This window comes from Neltuma alba, unplaced genomic scaffold (assembly GCF_004799145.2).
Source record: "Neltuma alba isolate B1F8T4 unplaced genomic scaffold, ASM479914v2 tig00012666_pilon, whole genome shotgun sequence".
Lineage (NCBI taxonomy): Eukaryota > Viridiplantae > Streptophyta > Magnoliopsida > Fabales > Fabaceae > Neltuma > Neltuma alba.
This window is the reverse complement of record NW_021637099.1, coordinates 22797-44481: the sequence shown is the minus strand read 5'-3', so window position 1 is coordinate 44481 and position 21685 is coordinate 22797. Positions and strand designations below refer to the sequence as shown.

General features: G+C 40.8%; 3 protein-coding genes and 2 pseudogenes across 3 annotated transcripts; 4 read left to right on the top strand and 1 right to left on the bottom strand.

Moving 5' to 3' along the window:
• On the top strand, positions 1 to 2947 carry LOC114729731 (putative receptor protein kinase ZmPK1; annotated as a pseudogene).
• A 1520-nt stretch (positions 2948 to 4467) lies between these two features.
• LOC114729721 (probable carbohydrate esterase At4g34215) lies at positions 4468 to 6642 on the top strand. The gene is made up of 2 exons (XM_028916753.1): positions 4468 to 5191; positions 6295 to 6642. The coding sequence occupies exons 1-2, from the start codon at positions 4598 to 4600 to the stop codon at positions 6598 to 6600; spliced, it is 900 nt and encodes a 299-aa protein (XP_028772586.1). The 5' UTR covers positions 4468 to 4597; the 3' UTR covers positions 6601 to 6642.
• A 1897-nt stretch (positions 6643 to 8539) lies between these two features.
• On the top strand, positions 8540 to 9815 carry LOC114729726 (probable carbohydrate esterase At4g34215). The gene is made up of 2 exons (XM_028916758.1): positions 8540 to 9088; positions 9696 to 9815. The coding sequence occupies exons 1-2, from the start codon at positions 8540 to 8542 to the stop codon at positions 9813 to 9815; spliced, it is 669 nt and encodes a 222-aa protein (XP_028772591.1).
• Positions 9816 to 10205: 390 nt separating this feature from the next.
• LOC114729723 (probable isoaspartyl peptidase/L-asparaginase 2) lies at positions 10206 to 12062 on the bottom strand. Its single transcript, XM_028916756.1, has 4 exons — positions 11865 to 12062; positions 11334 to 11567; positions 10962 to 11048; positions 10206 to 10883 (listed from the first exon to the last, which is right to left on the bottom strand). The coding sequence occupies exons 1-4, from the start codon at positions 12024 to 12026 to the stop codon at positions 10386 to 10388; spliced, it is 981 nt and encodes a 326-aa protein (XP_028772589.1). The 5' UTR covers positions 12027 to 12062; the 3' UTR covers positions 10206 to 10385.
• A 7194-nt stretch (positions 12063 to 19256) lies between these two features.
• Positions 19257 to 21685, top strand: LOC114729725 (putative receptor protein kinase ZmPK1; annotated as a pseudogene).

Below are 21685 nucleotides of genomic sequence, written 5' to 3'. Positions count from 1 at the left end.
GTTACCTGCAAGAGGACGACAAATCCAAAATGGATTGCTTAATTTATTCCGAAATTGCGGGGCAAACTGTTAGATTAGAAAGATCCGGCCACTTGTGTTTCTAATTTGGTCTGCTGCGGGCGATCCGAAAAGTTCATTCACTTAGATCATATCATGTGATGCGAATTTATTGCACCGGAGGGAGTTGGAATGGTGGATTATGACAGGACTCAGGCCATTGTGTATTCACAAAACAAGAAGAAGAAGACTGACCATTCATTGACTTTAGCGTATTCCACTCGTCTTTCAGTGTGTAGACTTCAGAGGCTGCAGACGCTGAACGCCATTAGTATGCTTTAACTTGAAGATCAAGCCGCGCCCAGTATCACCCCACCCCACCACCACAGCCAATCTGAGCCCTCATGGCTTTTGTAAGTTTTTCTGTGTTGTTAATCCTTCTCATTTTCGCTGTGTCTTTCCAATGTTCATCTTCATCCTCCGGCATTGCTTTCTTCCTATCGGTGGAAAAACCAAAAAACGTTCTGAAATCACGTAACCAAGCGTTTACTGCTGGGTTTTATAACGTCGGCGAGAATGCCTTTACCTTTGCCATCTGGTTCACGGAACCTCACGGCAAAGACTTGACTGCCATTTGGATGGCAAATCGTGACGTACCTGTTAATGGGCATGGCTCAACGCTTACCCTCTATGACACTGGTAATCTTGTGTTAAATGACGCTGGTCACTTTGATGTTTGGGCCACCAACACTACCTCCGCCACCGTTCCAAGATTGGTTCTCAATGATGATGGAAATCTTGTTCTAACTCAATCGAACGGTACATTCCTGTGGCAAAGCTTTGATTTTCCAACTGATACACTTGTCCCCGAACAACCTCTCACTCGATACACAAAACTTGTCTCCTCGAGAACTCAAACTAACTGCTCTTCTGGTTTTTATAAGTTGTTTTTTGACAATGATAATGTTCTTCGCCTTCTCTATGATGGGCCCGATGTTTCAAGTATCTACTGGCCAGATCCATGGCTCGTAGTTGGGAAGCTAACAGGTCCACGTACAATGCAAGTCGCATTGCAATTCTCAATTTATATGGTAATTTTAGCTCAACTGACGACCTTACTTTCAAGACATCAGACTATGGCCATGTGCTTCAGAGAAGATTGACTGTTGATTATGATGGCAATCTTCGAGTCTACAGTCGAAAAAGCTGGGGAGAGAAATGGAGTGTTTCATGGCAAGCCCAATCACAACCTTGCAAGATTCATGGCATATGCGGAGCCAACAGTGTGTGCATCAATGATCCTTATTCTGGGAGAAAATGCTCTTGTCTTCCAGGTTACAAGGTCAAGAATGGAAGTGATTGGTCTTTTGGGTGCGAGCCAGACTTCAATTTGTCTTGCACTTCAACAGAGTCTCACTTTTTACACATAAACAACGCCGAGTTCTATGGCTACGACCAGGGATACTTCCCAAATTATACCTATAAACAATGCAAGGATGCATGCTTGGAATTTTGTAACTGCAAAGGATTCCAATATACTTGGAACCCAGACACTGGCTCTTACACTTGCTACCGAAAGACACGTCTGCTCAATGGGTATGTTTCCCCTGGTTTTCGTGGATCAATTTACCTGAGACTACCAAAATCTAAATCCTTCACATTTGAAGAATCTATAGTGAAGCAGTGTGATCATGTTAGCTCTATAGTGCTTGAAAGATTGTATGGCTTAAGACCCGACAGACTTTTGGTTAAGGTGCTTTTCTGGTTAGCACTGGCCATTGGGTCCTTTGAAGTTGTGGGCATCTTTCTGGTTGGGTGTCTATTAATGAGGACGCGAGGAAAGTCGGGTACAGATCAACACGACTATCATCTCACTGCCACTGGGTTTAGAAGCTATAGTTATTCTGAGTTGAAAGAAGCAACAAAAGGGTTCAGTGAAGAGATTGGAAGGGGTGCCAGTGGAATCGTGTACAAGGGTGTGTTGACGGATCGACGAGTTGCGGCAATCAAGAGGCTCAACGAAGCTAGCCAAGGAGAAAGTGAATTTCTAGCTGAAGTAAACATAATTGGAAGACTTAATCACATGAACCTAATCGACATGTGGGGGTACTGTGCAGAAGGAAAGCACAGGCTGTTAGTATACGAGTACATGGAGAATGGTTCGTTGGCAGAAAATCTAGCGTCCAATAGCTCCTCGCTCGATTGGAAGAAGCGTTACAACATTGCTTTGGGTACAGCCAGAGGTCTAGCATATCTCCATGAAGAATGCTTGGAGTGGATTTTGCATTGCGATATAAAGCCTCAAAACGTACTTCTGGATTCAGATTATCAACCCAAAGTCTCAGATTTTGGGTTATCTAAACTACTGAACAGAAATGATACCAACAACTCAAGTTTCTCAAGGATAAGAGGAACAAGAGGTTACATGGCACCTGAGTGGGTGTTTAATTTGCCAATCACATCGAAGGTGGATGTTTATAGCTATGGAATTGTTTTGTTGGAGATGATAACTGGAAAAAGCCTTGGGTGCTCCCACATGGTGGAAGGAGTAGAGTCACATCACGGGAGGCTGGTGACATGGGTGAGGGAGAAAAAGAATAGAGGAAACGGAACGACATCGTGGGTGGAACAAATCATAGATCCTACGATAGAGGGGAATTGTGAGATCGAGAAGATGGAGATTTTGGCTAGGCTGGCTCTGGACTGTATCGAGGAAGATAGAGACGCAAGACCAACAATGAGTCAAGTTGTGGAGATGCTTCGGGGTCATGAAACTGATTCACAGTGATGGCAACGATGAATTAATGGGTATGGTGGTTATTTAATCCCCTGTCAATAATACTGTGTTGGCTTTTGATGTTGCGTGTGCTTTTAAATATTACTGGACTATATATAACCACGACATTCTTGGCGTTTACGTGTGAAATTTTAAATTAAATGTGTGGCTTTAGGGTGTGTTTGGTACGGGGGATTTGGAAGGGAGAGAAGGGAGGGGAAAGGATTTTAATCATTTCTTCTTGTTTGGCAATATATAAATTTTAGAAGGGTAAGAAAAATTCCCCCCTCCAAAATTGGAAAGATTTGGAGGGAAAAAACAATATTTTCTCATGTTACGACCATCATGCCTATATTTTGTTATGTTATGACTATTATGCCTATATAATAAATAAAATAAAGGTAAAATTGTCCATGTTAAAATATTTTTCCCTCTCCTTTCCTTATGAACCAAACAAGATAATATTAAAACTCTTTCCTCCCCTCCTTTTTATAAATCCAAATAAGGTAATATTAAAATCCTTCCACTCTCTTCTCCTCTCCTCCCTTCCATTAAAATCCCTCCCCTCCCCTTTCTCTCCTTGAGCCAAACAAACCCTTACTGATAGGTTAGCTTCGGTTAATCACGTGTTGATGCAATCCTGTAGAGCTATGTTAAACTATCAAATTTTGCGTGCACCGTTCACTTGGTGACCGGCTGTGAGTCCTGCAGCCTTCAAAACTCGGACCTTTTGCTATTGTCAACTATCGTTTCTATAGGTTCGCTTTTCTACAACTTACAAACGGGTTATACTGAATTGAGGAGAAAGCAAGGAGACCAGATGAGTTTAATTGATTGAGTGAACATAGATGTTTTTAATTAAGTGTTTGAAGAACATATATTCTACCCTCTCAAGGTAAATAGAATCTTGGTAACTTGACGAGGGAGGTTTGTTTAGTTTCGATTAAAGTATCTTAATACAGATGACAAAGCGGGCACAAGTTCATGAATCAATTAGTTAATTTAGATGGATATTGACTTTGTTCGAGATGACCCGTCAACTTGAGTGAGTTTTCAAGGATAGCTGTGGGAGGAGCAGGTACATGGTGACGTAATCGCTCATTCGGCTCTCGGACCTGTTTGGATTAACGACTTATAAAATTATAAGTAAGATAATTTTTTTTTCTCACATATTTATTTTCATAAATCACAATTTAAAAAAAAATGCTTCTAAATTATTCCAAGCAGGCCTGTGGATATGCGCCTCTTACACATGCGCATGGCCATTGCCCCATACGGTCCCAGGGCCACCTGAATGTGGGTTTAATCAACATCGGCCCACTTCCTATTTTATTATTAATAAATTTTATGCAATTCAAAGAAATTGGATAACAAAAATTTAATGAACAAATATTAATATTTTACGGTGATCCAAAATCCAAAATTAAAAAAAAACCAATTCTGATAAAATTAATAAAATAATCATTTTTATTGTTTATAAATGTAGAATGTTTTAAATGTTGTTACTCTGATCTGTTGAAATCTAATATAACTAATCTTCATCATGTATTTTAAAGGGAATCAAACATATATTTAAGGATAGGAATAAAATAAAGAAGACGCCAGCCAAATTGTGTGGGAAATCCTGAATCTATTTGATGCTGGTAACAAAATGCCCCGCAAAATAGGCTAAAAAAAAGTCAAAAATAAAAATTGGATCACGTTGCGATATCGAGAGGTACGGGGTGGTGCCCGAATATAGTTTCCATAAAGTTGAGTAGCGTCTTAGATTTGGGAAACGGCAACAGATCAGAATACAGCAGGCGACCATCTCTACCCACGAGGATGCCCTCCCTCTTGTTATGGTTGCTGGGAGTAATAATTGTAACAGAGGGAGGGTCAGTGAGGCCTCAAGTGGAAGCGCAGAAAACCATATTTATACTGGCGGGACAGAGCAACATGGCCGGGAGGGGAGGCGTGGCGAACGTGAGCCTGCCGTGGGACGGGGTGGTGCCGGCGCAGTGCCGTGAGAACCCTTCCATCCTGCGGCTGAGCGCTGGATTGGATTGGGTGGAGGCGGAGGAGCCGCTGCATCGGGACATAGACGTGACGAAGACGGACGGGATCGGACCAGGAATGGCATTCGCGAATCGGATCTTGAAGAAGAAGCCTGAACTGGCGGTGGTGGGGCTGGTGCCTTGCGCCGTAGGAGGCACAAACATAAGCGAATGGGAACGAGGAAGAGAGCTGTACAATCATATGATGAGGAGAGCTAAGGCATCGGTGGGAAGTGGTGGAAGTATCAGTGCGTTGCTGTGGTATCAAGGCGAATCTGACACTATCAATCTCACAGATGCTCAGGCATACGGCTCCAGACTCCGCAAGTTTTTCTCCGACGTTCGTGCTGACCTCCAGTCTCCGTTGCTTCCTATCGTCCAGGTCTTCTTTTTATTTTATTTTTATTTCTTATGGTCTCCCCAGTAATTTCATTTATTTATTCTTTCTTTTAGTATGCTTAGAAACAATTTCTTTGGCGTGCCTTCGACACATAGGCATGGCATTCATAGGTCCGCCCTGCTTATTAATTATGATCATACTGCAAATTGGTATATATGAAACCGAAAAGGAAATTAAGACGCTCACAGCTTTAGGGTGCTGAGAAGAGATTTTCACGCCAACCCCCTCCCACTAACAAACTAAAAAACGAAAGAAAAATAGGAAGACATAGCTTTGATTGAGACAGGTGTTCCTTTCTTGCTGGATACTTCAGTATAATTTCCACCGTGGCCATTTGTTTTGCGTCTGGTACACACTAGGTATAATAATACGATACTGACAACGAAGCGGTCCCGGCTAAGTACAAACACCCATTTACAGGGATGGGGTCTTCCCTCACCCTAATCCACGCTAACAGATTCAACGGCAATATCTTGTTTTAATTTTTATGATATAACTAATTGAATTACCTCATTTACGTCAAGCAGGAGCGGTATAACAATTGAGAATTTCATGAATCCAGAATGAAATATAGGGAAATCAATATGATCTAGACCGTAATATAGCCAAATTAAATATGGTAATATAACCCGACCAGATTTCATCATAGTGGATTGCAAATAAGTTAGCCTATCACCGCCTGTCTTTTGAATTCATAGTTTTTATAGAAATAGTCTTGTTGATTGCGCCTTCCTAGACGGCATTACTCCTGATTCTTCTTAGTCAACCAATCGTGCTGACTTCTTCAGATGTATTATTCCGTTATAAAAACCATCATCGACATGTAAATATTAAACAAACCACACGATTCATAAATCATAAACAGAATGAAATAACAAACATTTTAAAATGGTACAAAAGAAAACGTGTAGGGTGGATGGGCTGAACGTTCCTAATAAAGAAAGCGTGATATACTCAACAAAAGAGACTAATGTGGAACACCAACTGCACTAGTGTGTGTTGTATTAATAATTAAGTAACATGTATTTGTCAGGGGGTAGTTAGCTGATAATGATATAACACTAACAGTGCTTTTTGGTTGACAGGTGGCTCTGGCGTCGGGTATTGGCCCATACGTGGAGACGGTGAGAGAAGCCCAATTAGGGATGGACCTTCTGAACCTGAGGACCGTTGACGCGAAGGGCCTGCCACTCGAGCCTGATGGGCTTCATCTGTCTAGCCCAGCCCAGGTCCATCTGGGTCACATGATGGCCGACGAACTCCTTCGCTTCCTACCCACTCCATTGCCTGCTCAAGCTCCTCACCCTAACCAGGCTCTTCCCCCTCAAAGGCCTTCTTCTAATTTTGCACGTGCCATCTTAATTTTCCTCTTCTTCCCAGTTTTCTTATAGTCCTTTCCCCCTCCCTTTCTCCTTGTGATTTTTCTTACTATTATTCCCTTCGCAACAAGACTTCGTCTATGAAAAGTATAGCTGTAAAACGTCTCTCTTTTTGAGGAAAACAAAAATGAAGGCAGAAGAACTTTTACTTCTCACCATGCAACTTTTAGTGAATTATGTGCAGTTAAAATAAAATATATGTACAAAATGTGTCCGCAACAGTATATTTTATCATATACGGGAGAAAGTGGGGCATGAGGGGTTATCGGGGTGGATGATTGGTCCCTAGTTGAATGAAAGACAGCCGCATGGGGGGAACATGAGGTTGAAGGGAAGTGCGATCATTACTGACAGAGGGGGCCGTTGGGATTAAATTATGAGGAAGACATGCGCGCGCGCGCACGCACACACATATTAGAGAGATAATTAATTAATTTAGGACCACATGGCCTTTTGTTTTAGGTATCGTATGTAAGGTCCCGGCGAGAGCATTATATATCTGAACGAAAAAGGAAAAGCAGGACTCGCTTTTGTTCAATTCCTTGTCCATATCTGTATGTCTGGATTCCTGAGTTACTGGACCTGACTTATCTATGTACTACAGTCACTTGCAGTGGAGAATGACTGCAAATTAATCCTGCATTAGCACATCATAATGTACATGCAGTATTCTACTCCAAAGATGCTGGTCGCCACGAAGCAAGTTGAGTTGCAAGATCCTATTTTTCAGCTGAATTCCAGCTGACTAAAGCATCAGAACATTAACTAGTTTCCCTCTCTTAATGTACGAGTCGCCTGTATTTGCCAATATGGGGATCATAATGTACCATTCCACCTTTACTACCTTCATAAGCCCCAGGGGCTAGCATCCATCCCCTTTTTATCACCAAGTCCCACATTGAGGGAACGGTAATGGCAGTGGCGTTTGAGGGAGTTGACGATGGTGAAACTCGGTGGGACTTGTGATTATTATGGACAGGGGACGGCGAGGGGGAATTACATTATGAGGAAGGCATTTGACGGGGAATTTAGGATCGCACGGCCTTTTTCGCATCCCATCATGTAAGGTCTCGGGGATGTGGAACTAATTACTTTTATGTACTTCCCAACTGCAATGGAGAATGACCAGATATTAACTCTCTATCTGCAAATCTTAATGTATACGCAGTATTCTACTCCAAATATGCTGGTCCCCAACAAGAAAGTTGAGTCTCGCAACATTCTATTTCTCAATAACATCAATTCTCTTCTTCTTCGAATCCTAGTGTCGTTCTATTACCATCTAATATTAATTAATGGACTTACCTTTTGGATCCACATGTATGTCCTTTTGATGGATGGGAGGCTTCAATGAAATTTGAAAGGCGTTGGCGCACTCATGTGCCCTGGCCGTTTTATGGGCCCCATCGGAACTTGGAGGAAGCAAAGCGCACTGCGCATACCGGAAAGCTTTTCTCTGGAGAAGTTTTTTCCCCCCCGAATTTCCTTTAAACAAAATAATACGAGTTAGTAATACGGGATATGTAGGCATATAGACAAGCGTGTATTAAAATACTCCTTGTCCATGCATAATTTGACAGCATTTTGAATTTGATAAATAATTATAAATTTTTTAATTGAAATATTTGTCAATCATCATTTTATATATGTGAAATAATAATGCTAACGAATCTGACCACTTTAATAATTTTCAAGAGTCTGCGCCGGAGAGCGTGCCGTAATGATGATGATAAAAATTTTACCCTTTGACTGTGCTTTGCTATGTGTTGCGTTGATGGCAATTGATGATGGCCACGTTGCTACTGAGAACTGCTTTCTCGAAGAGAGACAAGACGTAGCAACGGAGGCATTAAAGAGGGCTTGGAGTTTGAGTTTCTAACAACGTAACGGAAATTGAATCATCTCAGTGATGCCACCCAACTCCTGCGCGTCATGGTTGTTAGTAACGGGAATGGTAATACTAAGCCATTCGTCCTCACTCTGGGCAGCGGTTAAGACCAAGGACATATTTATACTGGGAGGACAGAGCAACATGGCGGGCCGCGGCGGCGTTCAGGGAGGCAAATGGGACGGCAATGTGCCGCCGGAGTGCCGACCCAACCCATCCATCTGGAGACTGAACGCTCAGCTGCAATGGGAGGAAGCACGCGAGCCTCTCCACGCTGGCATTGACGTGGGCAACACTTGCGGCGTAGGGCCCGCAATGGCTTTTGCCAACCACGTCATTGGATCGGCGGGTGGTACGGTGGGTCTGATCCCCTGTGCAGCCGGTGGGACTCGAATTTCGCAGTGGAGCCGAGGATCCCGTTTGTATACCCAGCTCATACAGCGAGCCAATCGCTCTGTGAGTGAGGGTGGCACTGTTAGAGCACTTCTGTGGTATCAAGGTGAGAGCGACACGGTGAGAAAAGAGGACGCAGACTCTTATAAGGCTCGCTTGCAGAGCTTCTTCACGGATCTCCGTTCTGATCTTCAACTTCCTTCTCTCCTCATTATCCAGGTTAGTTAGCCGTTCTCCTCCTTTTTTTCACAGTGACTCGTTATATTTTAATATCCGATTAGACTTTAGGGGATGCAATGACTTTTTCTGACGACGGTGCTTCACCCTCCAAAATGATTTGAAATGTCACGCCGCTGTTGTGCCATAATAATTATTTTTGTTGGTTAGTATGTGTCTTAGGCACGCGGCCTGTAAATGCCAACAAGGCTTGTAGGTTGAGCCTTGATTTCATGTGAAGGTCTGCCTTTTCCTCCAACGTTCTTTTGCTCCTTTCTAAAGTCTGTCTCATTTCAAACCCTCCCAAATGCCCTCCAACTGGACAACACGACAGACCCAATAAACCCAACTAGCGTCATCAAATATCAACATTTGAAAATGTTTTTGGCCCAACAAACATTACTATATTCAAAAACTGTTTTTGCGCCCGTAATGTTATTTATATAATTTAGTAGATATAGAATCATTTGAGAGACAACAAGAAAACTTAATGAACAAATAGAAGTGAAATCGAAATAAAGGTAAGACATAAAGTGAATGGCAGTGATTGATTGGACGGTAAAACAATAAAGAAAGAGAAATGAAGGGGATGGGAAACATATTGACGCAGGTGGCAGTGGCATCAGGGGAAGGCAGATACATACAGAGGGTGAGAGAGGCTCAAGTGGGGATGAAGCTGCCGAATGTGAAGTGCGTGGATGCTAAGGGATTGCGCCTCAAGTGTGTATAAGGATTTTATATTTAGGATCGGAGGAGTAATATTCATTATTGAGGCCGACATGTTTTACTGTTTTAGCAACTGCATATCCTACCAACCACAACCACTATTTTATTTGCATTTTTGGCTAGAGGCGTTCCCTGATGACAATAGCATAACCCTATTCATTCTTCAAATTAAGCCATTATTATTCAGCAGTCCACCCCCCTGCCTGCCTTTGCCTTGCCTTATCACAGAGGCTCTTTTTTCCCCTTGGTCCGCTTCAGGTACACATAATAATTAACGCAAACTGCTCCTTAATTATATGCCGCAGGCCTGACGGCTTCAGATGTAAAGGGGGAAGCTAATTGATGCATAATCCGGAATCAAAGTTCAAAATTTAAAGAAACAAGAAGGAGTTTATATTGTGAGGAAAAGAATTAAACAGCTGTTATTTAACATTAGATTGTTGCGTTACAGAGAACAAAAAGCTAACCGAAGGACCCTGCTTGGAACAATGAAAGATATAAGACCAGCAGAGAGCAAATTAACGCAAAGAGGAATAATATTAGAATCATAGTGACAGATGCAGCACATAAATCTCTATTCCCAGATTCCTACTTCCATGAAGCCATCCTGGGTGGCGCAGCCCCTGAACATGCCATTACAATTGAAGCCGTACGCAACTTCGCCGCTCTTGGACACGGCAATCAGACCCGCCATCCCTTCGTCCAGCCTTTCCTTTATCACGAAGTCAACTGCTTCCTGAAGTTTCAGTCCTCTGTATTCCATCACCGCCGCCACCTCACGCGCCAGTGTCCCTCTTATAATGGCCTCCCCCTCTCCCGTGCACGACACGCCGCACACCTCGCCCGCGTATGTCCCGGCACCGATCAACGGCGAGTCCCCGATCCGTCCTGTCATTTTGTTCATCAACCCTCCCGTCGACGTCCCCGCCGCACAGCGTCCCTGTCCGTCCACCACCACGCACCCCACCGTCTCCGGCGCGTATATGCTGATGGGCAGTCCGTTCATTTGCAGTGGACTCTCTACCCCCGCACCACACGTTTCGTTGCCAGCCGATGGGATCCTGTAATCAAACTGCGCCCAATATATACATGAGTCTTGTTTGAAATTTCCGATGATTCTATTATTTTAGGGGCAGAAAAAGAGCGGTACCAGAATAGCATTCGCTTCCTTTGCCAGCTTGAGCATGCCAACGTTTTCAGGAGTGATGAAGTACTCGTTGTCGACTGTTTCCACACCCTGCACATTTCACACGATACCATCGTATTAATAAAAAAATCAGATTTATTTATTTCTGATTTATTTGTGCTCTTAAATAGGTACGGAAACACCGCGCATACGACGAGGCAACAACCGAGAGTTCCATGTAAATATAGTCATATATGGGAAACGAAATGATGAAGTGGGTGACATGGCAAAAGCGGGAGACTTTTTCTAGCGATGAAACCTCAGAAGTGGATGGAGAGACGATTGAAGAAGAGGGTGTGAAGAATGGGTAAAAACAGGAAGCAGGGATGGACGAACCTGCTGCCTGGCAAATTCTTCAGCGCCGGAGAAGGCGAGGTAGGAATGAGGGGATTTGTCCATGACCAGGCGGGCCAGCGATATCGGGTTCTTGACGGTGGTAACGCCCGACACTGCACCGCATCTTCTTTTTGTACCGTCCATGATGCTGGCCTCCATTTCCACTGTCCCTTTTTCTGTCAGCGCAGATCCGCGCCCCGAGTTGAACAGTGGATCCGTTTCCAGTTCTCTCACCTATCACATTCACCATATGAATATAAATAAAAATAAAATCAACCAATGCCTGCTACGAATACGATGCTAGCTATATATTCATATCATGGAATTAATATCTTATTCAACAATGTAAACTGTAAAAGAGCACATATATCTATATGCATGGGACGGCGGTTGTAATAATCGGGCTTTGTGACTACTCAAGCCATGCAATATGAACACATGATCGGAACGGGATTCGCTAATTAACGTGTTGATTTCATGGAGAGAGATTGGGATGAAGATGGGATTGCAGAGAAATGAAGATGTACATACAACAAGTTCAACGACATCGATGGCGGGAAGATTGGAATTTAGAGCAGAGACGCCGAGTTGGAGACAGCGAGTGAGAAGTTGCTTGGCTTGTTCTTGACGGTGGGCTGGGAGATTAGGGTCGACACCAGCGCCACCGTGCACGGCTATAGCCCAGCCCCCCATTTCTACCTCTGCCGTCGTAGCTAGGTGTGGAGCGTGTTTGGGTGTGGTTATGATGCGAGATTCGCCCTGCGGGTTATTTATAGGCATTTTCGGACTTCAAAGGTCCCTTGGATTGCAATTTAATTAACCTGATGGATTCGAACGAGCCTAGCTGGCTCCCCTCTCATATGAATTAAGACTGACCTCATCTAGCCTATTTATGTATAAATAGATATGATTATGAAATGAGCATGATTATGCTTTTGTTAAAAACAGGCAAGTTGAGGCTAAGATTTATTAGTTAAGCCGACTCAGGCTCTAAGAGGCACATTGTCCTGTTTTTTATTTTTTTAAAAAAAAATATTTAAATTATATTACACCATATGTATAAATACCATATATGTAATTTAATATGGTGGAAAATATATGTGATTTAAATATATTGAATCCTTTATATTTATAAAAAGGAGAGAGGAATAATAATTATTTAGTATAACATAAAACGAAGTTTTATTTTTGTTATTTTAAGTTTGAGCTTATAAAAAATTAAGTTCAAGGTAAATTAATAAAATTATTTCTAATTATATTTTTGTTTATACATAACTTATATATATATATATATATATTTATGAATCGCATAAGGCTAGCAAGTCCAACCTATTTACTTTATAAGATGCATATATATCAGGATATAGGCTCTTGATATATATATATATATATATATATATGCATCCTGTTAATGATGATTCCACACCCTTTGCTTATCTTCACAAAAGCATTATTATGGTAAATATTTAATAATATAGACAATCCACCCGCGATTCAGTTTCTATTTGTTGTACGTCTATCAGTGATTCAATTAAGTGATTAACGAGGTTCAGTCCTGATATACTGTATTATTGTTACGGCACTTCCGCTTTTATTTGTAGATTAAATTATATATTGTAATGACTATATGTCTTAAGTTTTGCTATCGTATTCTAACTTGAATGAAAGCTTCATATTACCAAATATTCCTAGAAAGAATGTTCAGGTGGAAGAAATACTTCTTCTTTTTTTTTAAGCAGAGGAACAAATACTTATTTAAATGAATGAATTATAATAGCTATAGTAAAAATATTTTGAACGGCCATGTTACTACTAAAAAGATATTTCACACCACATATAGATTTTCAGGAAATTGTGAGCCAGACAAAAGACGCATGATAAACTTGGGTTTGATGCACGTACTGGCGGATTCCCATGTCCCAGCCGTCTAAAGATTTGATCTTTACACACCGCAAACCCTGCGGGGTTAATGTACGAGAAACTGCGACTTCATGTTGCGTATTCTCTGATATGTTCACACTACAGTCAGTATACATATTTGAATTAATTCAGAGGCCAAGATAATTTAGAGAAATTAAATTAATATACTTAATTAGTGAAAGAGAATTGAGTTACTCCGTTCGATAGAGAAACAAAACTCTATCATAATAAACCACGTTTTATCTGTGTGCGTGTGGCCCCGATAATCCACATTTAAGTTATATCTATCAATTAAAGGTTAATTGTATCATTATACTGTGTATCTAATATTCGCTTTCCAGTTTCACACGCGAAAGTAGGTGACCCATTGGAAATTTTATAGACCACAGTTGGGTTCACAGTTTTATGGACATATTAGGCATCTACCAAAAGATTCACCTCGAAGACAACACACTGTTCTGAAAACAGACGTCATTGCTCTGGTCCAAACAAAACTCCAATTGCTCGGGAATCTTAGGGTTCTGGCAATCTTCTCGGCGATCACTTATTTATTTAATCACCACACACGGCAACATCAGTGTCCCAGCATGGATTGCTTTCTTTATTTTATTTTTTGCTTGTGAAAAATATTACTTTCTTTATTATTCTACCCAGGATATGCCCCGCGCATTCTTTTTTATTTTATTTCTTGAATAGATGAGGCGAAAGTGTCCGAATTCATCGAAAATTTTCCCCAGAATATAAATATTTTTTAATTTCGTCTCGAGCGTCGATCGCGTATGTTTTATTGAAGAAGAATCTAGTTTTAACTCTGGCAATATTTTATCCACGAGAATCCCATCGCTTTCGCAATTTAATTTCTTTTTCCAAATTTTTTTAATTGGTAAAAAACTAGCCTGTGTGTGGGAAATTCCAGTCAAGGACAAGCGTTGCTAATAAATAGACATTGGTCGGTAATATAGTGGCATGAAATCAAGACAATATACTGTACAGTCTCTGACTCCAATGTGTTGAGATGCATGAATCTAAAGAGTATAGTTAAATTCATAGCTGCACGGCGAGGAGAGGAAAGGGAAGCAGGAAGCGGGTCATAAGAATTAGATTAAAGGGTCAAGGTATTCTTGGAGGAGAGTTTCCTTATGCAGACCAAGGGGCATATGGCGGCGAGGAATTAGCACATTTTCAAGAGCGAAGAAGACTTCACATATAAAATCACCTGGTGATAAGGACGCTGATTGGCTGAGTTTGGTGACTAATGGACACGAAAGCCCTCGTCCTCAGCTAATTCAGCGATGTGCTTATATATGTGTGTGTGTGTGTGTGTGCGCGCATATGGATCACCTGTTACATATACATGTTTTTGACCAAACCTCGACTAGATATTTAAAATAGCAGACGCCTTCTTAATTTATTCAGCAATCACGTATTGTAATGAAAAAGATAAGGATTGTGATTGGCTCCAACATATGGGTGAATGGATGCGATATATATGCATGTATACGAAAACCAAGATATACTTAAATAATGTTACATATGTATATTATATTATGTGTATGTAACGATGTTATTCAGCTTATTATTGTTTTTTGGGGCAATTACTGGTTTTGAAAGGTTGACGCCGTGACACGTCATTGACAAGTCAGAACGTGCCATTCCTCTGCGTACGTACATGCTGCATGGGATTCCACGTCGCAAACTAAACCTTTGATGATTAAAACACTGCTTTCTCTCGTCCATCACTTTCCAATAATAAAAACATGCATATACATTAGCGTTTTTTTTTTTTTTTGCCTGATATACATTAGAGTTGTTGACTGTTGAGAATATGATTTCATTAGTGGCACCCACTGTCCACGTAGATTGATGTGTGTGGTACAGCAATCCCCGTCCCATTGTCCCCACAGCTACTAATTAAAATAAATATATACTTAATTCATTATTCGTGGCCTCCGTCTCACTTACTCTATGTCTAGTATGAGGAAAGTGGAGGGAAGGGAAGGAGAGAACAAATTTTTAGGAGCTCAATTTGAAAAATTGAAGAAATATGGTTATAAAATTTTAATTAAAAAAAAACTAATTAAAAGCTTTTGATCATACTTATTCAATCTTTTTTATATCAGGTTTATCAAAAAAAAATTTTCCCAGTTACCTCATACCAGACCATTAAAGTTTTAGTCACAACAAAGTGATTCCTGGACGCATATAGTCATTCAAGATACAGACAACCGTACGTTGTGGAGCCCGACCTATCTGAACTTGTAAAAAAAAAAAAACAGCTCATCATGACCCATGTGCATGCAGAGTACTAAAGTATCATTTGGAACAATTTATAAGCAGCTTTTTAATTGTGATTTACGGAATACGAAGTAAATATATTAGATGAGTTTTGTCTCAATTTACATGAAACGTGCTTAGAACTGATTTTAATTGTAATGGCAAACGGGGCCTAAAATTGGCCAGTGATGCTCAATATAATGTACTACCTCCAGTCTTAATTATAAGAATTAGTTAACTAATTTAAAGAGATTAAGGAAATAAGTTAAGTTAGTTATTTGTAATAAATATGTGTTGTCTTTCATAAAACATCCTTACTAATTAAGTGTGTTCGCTAGAATTACCATTATTAGAAGGACTACTTTTAAAAAAATACACAATATCAGAGACAAAGTAAATTGGGGTATTATATTTAGAAACAAAATAAAAATTAAACAAGGTCTTATATTAAGGATCGGAGGTAGTATCTTTTTTTCCCCTTAAACCTTAAAAAGGTTTGGCTTAGAAGATAATGAGCGCAGCAGACTTGATATTCTAGGGGACACCCCATGCCAAAAGTAGCGTGTGTGTGTGTGTTTGGGGGGGGGGGATATGAGTCTGTAAATTGAGTTGGACATAAAGAAGAGATTATGTTTTCTTTTTCCTTTTTTGGGGGTGTGTTGTAATAACCAACATAATAAGTGAAGAAAATCGAACAAGTGATTAATTATTTGGGAAGAAAATGAAATGAAATGTGGGGTTAATAAGGAGGACAGGGAGAACCCGGAGAATAGAGGAGAAGAGGAGGCGGGCGGTGGGGGTATGAAAAGGAGGGATCGGTGAAGGTCGCATCAAGAGGCGCTGAGTTAGAGACATCCACAAAAGTCGGAGAGATGAGAGAATCTTGTGGAGATTCCTGGCCATGCCCGTGCCCACCACTTCCCAAGGCCATTTGTTTTTGTGCCTTGCAGTGGATTCTCGTCACGTGTTCCTCCCTCCCTCTGTTCCCGTGGCCATATGCCCTTTCTCTTTCTTGTCAGTTTCTTTGTCCTCTTCCAGCCGCTCTCACTCCCCCCCCCCCTCCTTGTCCTCTGGCGCCCTTAACTTCTCACCACAAACTTTTTCCCTTCCCCCCTCCATATCAATCCATCTCCTTCTTGTTGGCTCGCTTCTTCACTTACAAAACATATTTTCACTCTTTTTTATTCCCATTACAATTCCAAACAGCGCTCTAATCTTCTTAACTCGATGACCAGCCCTTTTGCTAATTTTTAAGTCCCGTAAATATATTTCTCATGCTTAATTTTATAGATATTATTCGGTCTGAATTTAATTGACATCGCTTCTTTTAACACCGGTGTCTATAACTATATGGCGCTGGAAAAAAACTAGGCGAGTCCCATATATCAATTGCACATAATTCTTTTTTAAAAACGAATTGTTTGGCACGCAAGTTATAGACAGCACAAGCAATACAAATTTATTCCCACAGCTGACACTGCAATATTGTGTGTAACATATTGATCCGAGTGATTCATACCGTAAGGTAGATTAAACACATCTTCATGTTTTAGAAAAATACTTCTAAGTTATTTAAAATTAAAAAATAGACGATTTTCCCAAATCTAACAAACTAAATTAACAAAACTGCGTCGGGAATAGATTCTGGCACATCATTTCGTTCAGCCGTTACTATAATTCATGCTCCATCGCAGTTTGCCGAGATCCTCCGGAAAGACGACACAATGATGACAATCTAACACACACACACACACACACACACAGAGGTGCACACATCTATATAGAAGTTCCTATGAACTCTGGGGTGGGTTTTTGGGACGTTAACTGCCGGAAGCATCAAGAACATGCTGTGGGTGTGTGTTGCTGCTGACACAAAAGACCACGAGTCAGGATTTATTCTATCAGGAAAAAATGAATATTCCAAGAGCTTCACTATTCTGAGAATGATGATGCTTGCTGGCTAATCATGTTTTCATTGTTGTCCTTCCTTCCTCTGTCCAGAAATCCCACCAAATCCCACTGCATTCCGATTCACATACTTCCCTTCATCACTCCTTTTTCTTCCTCATATATATATATATGTATGTATGTATGTATGTATGTAAATATCACCAATTTGTTTTACCCCTCTGAAATTATATATCCTCACATGTAATGAATCTGATCCCCTACATAAAAAGGCGTATTCTTTAATTAAGCTACGATGATTTCGTTGTGCTAAGTATTCTAATTTGATACTTTTTAGCTGAATTTTAATTTGATGTTTTAATCCGTACGTCTTTTTCCACCTGACAATTTCTATGCTGATGGTAGTGGCGTCAAAAACCTTCACATCCTTCTCAAATCATCAACAAAAGACATAGGTATGTTTGACATCGCGATATAAATTACTTATAAACATGTTTCATATGAACTAAAATAAAATTTCTCTCACATGCTTAACTTGTATCCTGTAAATTATGATTAAATTAAAAAACTATTTCTAAGTAATTTTAAATGGACCCATAACTGCTGCCGATCAAGGACGTTCAAAGTATCAACTTCTTGGAGGGTGCATGTGTAATTATCATTCTGACTTCTTATTCTCTGCTTATCTATATCTGCCGTATACGACACTTTTTGTGTCACACGGACACACACACACACACCGATATATTTCGCGAAATTAATTCTATGTTGGAATTTACACGCATACTTGTTTTCTTCTTCTTCTTTTTTTTGCTTTTTGGTTTTTTTAAAAATAGAACTCTTTTCCCCCATAAATCATTATATAATATCCTTTCAGTCATAAAAACTCAGGCATTTGGGGTCTCAGGAAAAAAATGAAAAAAGGCCTTCAGCCAAAAGAAACGTTCAACCAGACAAATCAAGGGTAATGATATGGGTCCCAGCGGTACGCCACCCACTACTACGTCGCCAGAATTATCTTCCACGCCCCCTACTCCCAGTCACCGGGACCTTCTTCCACGAAACAACGATGTGTGCGTTTATGGCTGTCAGGTCCCCATTGAATGAAGATGCCTTAATGACGTAAAACAGGATCGGAGGGGCAAGGGGACGAAAGAGAGAGTAGACGAGGTAGAACAACAACTCTGATTTTTCTATTCTCGTTGTATATTTTATTACCAATTCTTAATTCAATAATAATACAAAGAATATATTTTTAAAAATAATTATATAAGTTTTTTTAACCGACTGTTATATAAGTCATATTTTCTTGGCAAAGGTTATACGCACATATTATTTTCACCAGAGTTTTAGATAACGTCGTTGCATAAGAAACTATACTTCTAATTTATAAAAACAGTATAATGTTTGAGGGATAATGTAATGTTACTTGCAAGTGGACGAAAAATCCAAAATGGATTGCTGAATTTATTCCGAAATTGCGGGGCAAACTGTTAGATTAGAAAGATCCAGCCACTTGTGTTTCTAATTTGGTCTGCGGGCGATCCGAAAAGTTCATTCACTTAGATCATATCATGTGATGCGAATTTATTGCACCGGAGGGAGTTGGAATGGTGGATTATGACAGGACTCAGGCCATTGTGTATTCACAAAACAAGAAGAAGAAGACTGACCATTCACTGACTTTAGCGTATTCTACTCGTCTTTCAGTGTTTAAACTTCAGAGGCGGCAGACACCGAACACCATTAGTATGCTTTAACTTGAAGATCAAGCCGCGCCAGTATCACCCCACCCCACCACCATAGCCAGTCTGAGCTCTCATGGCTTTTGTAAGTTTTTCTGTGTTGTTAATCCTTCTCATTTCGGCTGTGTCTCTCCAATGTTCATCTTCATCCTCTGGCATTGCTTTATTCCTATCGGTGCAGAAACCAGAAAACGTTCTAAATCACGTAACCAAGCATTTACTGCTGGGTTTTATAATGTCCGCGAGAATGCCTTTACCTTTGCCATCTGGTTCACAGAACCTCACGGCAAAGAGTTGACTGCCATTTGGATGCAAATCGCGATGTACCTGTTAATGGGCATGGCTCAACGCTTACCCTCCGTGACACTAGTAATCTTGTGTTAAATGATGCTGGTCACTTTGATGTTTGGGCCACCAACACCACCTCCGCCACCCCGTTCCAAAATTGGTTCTCAATGATGATGGAAATCTTATTCCAACTCAATCAAACGGTGCAATCCTGTGGCAAAGTTTTCATTTTCCAACTGATACACTTGTGCCCGAACAACCTTCACTCGATACACAAAACTTGGCTCCTCGAGAACTCAAACTAACTGCTCTTCTGGTTTTTATAAGTTGTTTTTTGACAATGATAATGTTCCTCGCCTTCTCTATGATGGGCCCGATGTTTCAAGTATCTACTGGCCAGATCCATGGCTCGTCAGTTGGGAAGCTAAAAGGTCCACGTACAATGCAAGTCGCATTGCAATTCTCAATTTATATGGTAATTTTAGCTGAACTGACGACCTTACTTTCAAGACATCAGACTATGGCCATGTGCTTCAGAGAAGATTGACTGTTGATTAAGATGGCAATCTTCGAGTCTACAGTCGAAAAAGTTGGGGAGAGAAATGGAGTGTTTCATGGCAAGCCCAATCACAACCTTGCAAGATTCATGGCATATGCGGAGCCAACAGTGTGTGCATCAATGATCCTTATTCTGGGAGAAAATGCTCTTGTCTTCCAGGCTACAAGGTCAAGAATGGAAATGACTGGTCTTTTGGGTGGGAGCCAGACTTCAATTTGTCTTGCATCTCAATAGAGTCTCACTTTTTACACATAAACAACACCGAGTTCTATGGCTACGACCAGGGATACTTCCCAAATTATACCTATAAACAATGCAAGGATGCATGCTTGGAATTTTGTAACTGCAGAGGATTCCGATATACTTGGAACCCGGATGCTGGCTCCTACACTTGCTACCGAAAGACACGTCTGCTCAACGGGTATGTTTCCCCTGGTTTCCGTGGATCAATTTACCTGAGACTACCAAAACCCAAATCTTTCACGTTTGAAGAATCTATTGTGAAGAAGTGTAATCATGTTAGCTCTATAGTGCTTGAAAGATTGTATGGCTTAAGACCCGACAGACTTTTGGTTAAGGTGCTTTTCTGGTTAGCACTAGCCATTGGGTCCTTTGGAGTTGTGGGCATCTTTTGTGTTTGGTGTCTATTAATGAGGACGAGAGGAAAGTTGGGTACAGATCAACACGACTATCATCTCACTACCACTGGGTTCAGAAGCTATAGTTATTCTGAGTTGAAAGAAGCAACAAAAGGGTTCGGTGAAGAGATTGGAAGGGGTGCCAGTGGAATCCTATACAAGGGTGTGTTGACGGATCGACGAGTTGCGGCAATCAAGAGGCTCAATGAAGCTACCCAATGAGAAAGTGAATTTCTAGCTGAAGTAAACATAATTGGAAGACTTAATCACATGAACCTAATCGACATGTGGGGGTACTGTGCAGAAGGAAAGCACAGGCTGTTAGTATACTAGTACATGGAGAATGGTTCGTTGGCAGAAAATCTAGCATCCAATAGCTCCTCGCTCGATTGGAAGAAGCGTTACAACATTGCTTTGGGTACAGCCACAGGTTTGGCATCTCTCCATGAAGAATGCTTGGAGTGGATTTTGCATTGCGATATAAAGCCTCAAACATACTTCTGGATTCAGATTATCAACACAAAGTCTCAGATTTTGGGTTATCTAAACTACTGAACAGAAATGATACCAACAACTCAAGCTTCTCAAGGATAAGAGGAACAAGAGGTTACATGGCACCTGAATGGGTGTTTAATTTGCCAATTAAATCGAAGGCGGATGTTTATAGCTATGGACTTGTTGTGTTGGAGATGATAACTGGAAAAAGCCTTGGGGGCTCCCACATGGTGGAAGGAGTAGAGTCACCTCACGGGAGGCTGGTGACATGGTTGAGGGAAAAAAAGAATAGAGGAAACGGAACAACATCGTGGGTGGAACAAATCATATATAGATCCTACGACAGGGGGGAATTATGAGATCGAGAAGATGGAGATTTTGGCTAGGTTGGCTCTAGACTGTGTTGAGGAAGATAGAGACGCAAGACCAACAATGAGCCAAGTTGTGGAGATGCTTCGGGGTCATGAAACTGATTCACAGTGATGGTAACAATGAATTAATGGGTATGGTGGTTATTTGATCTCC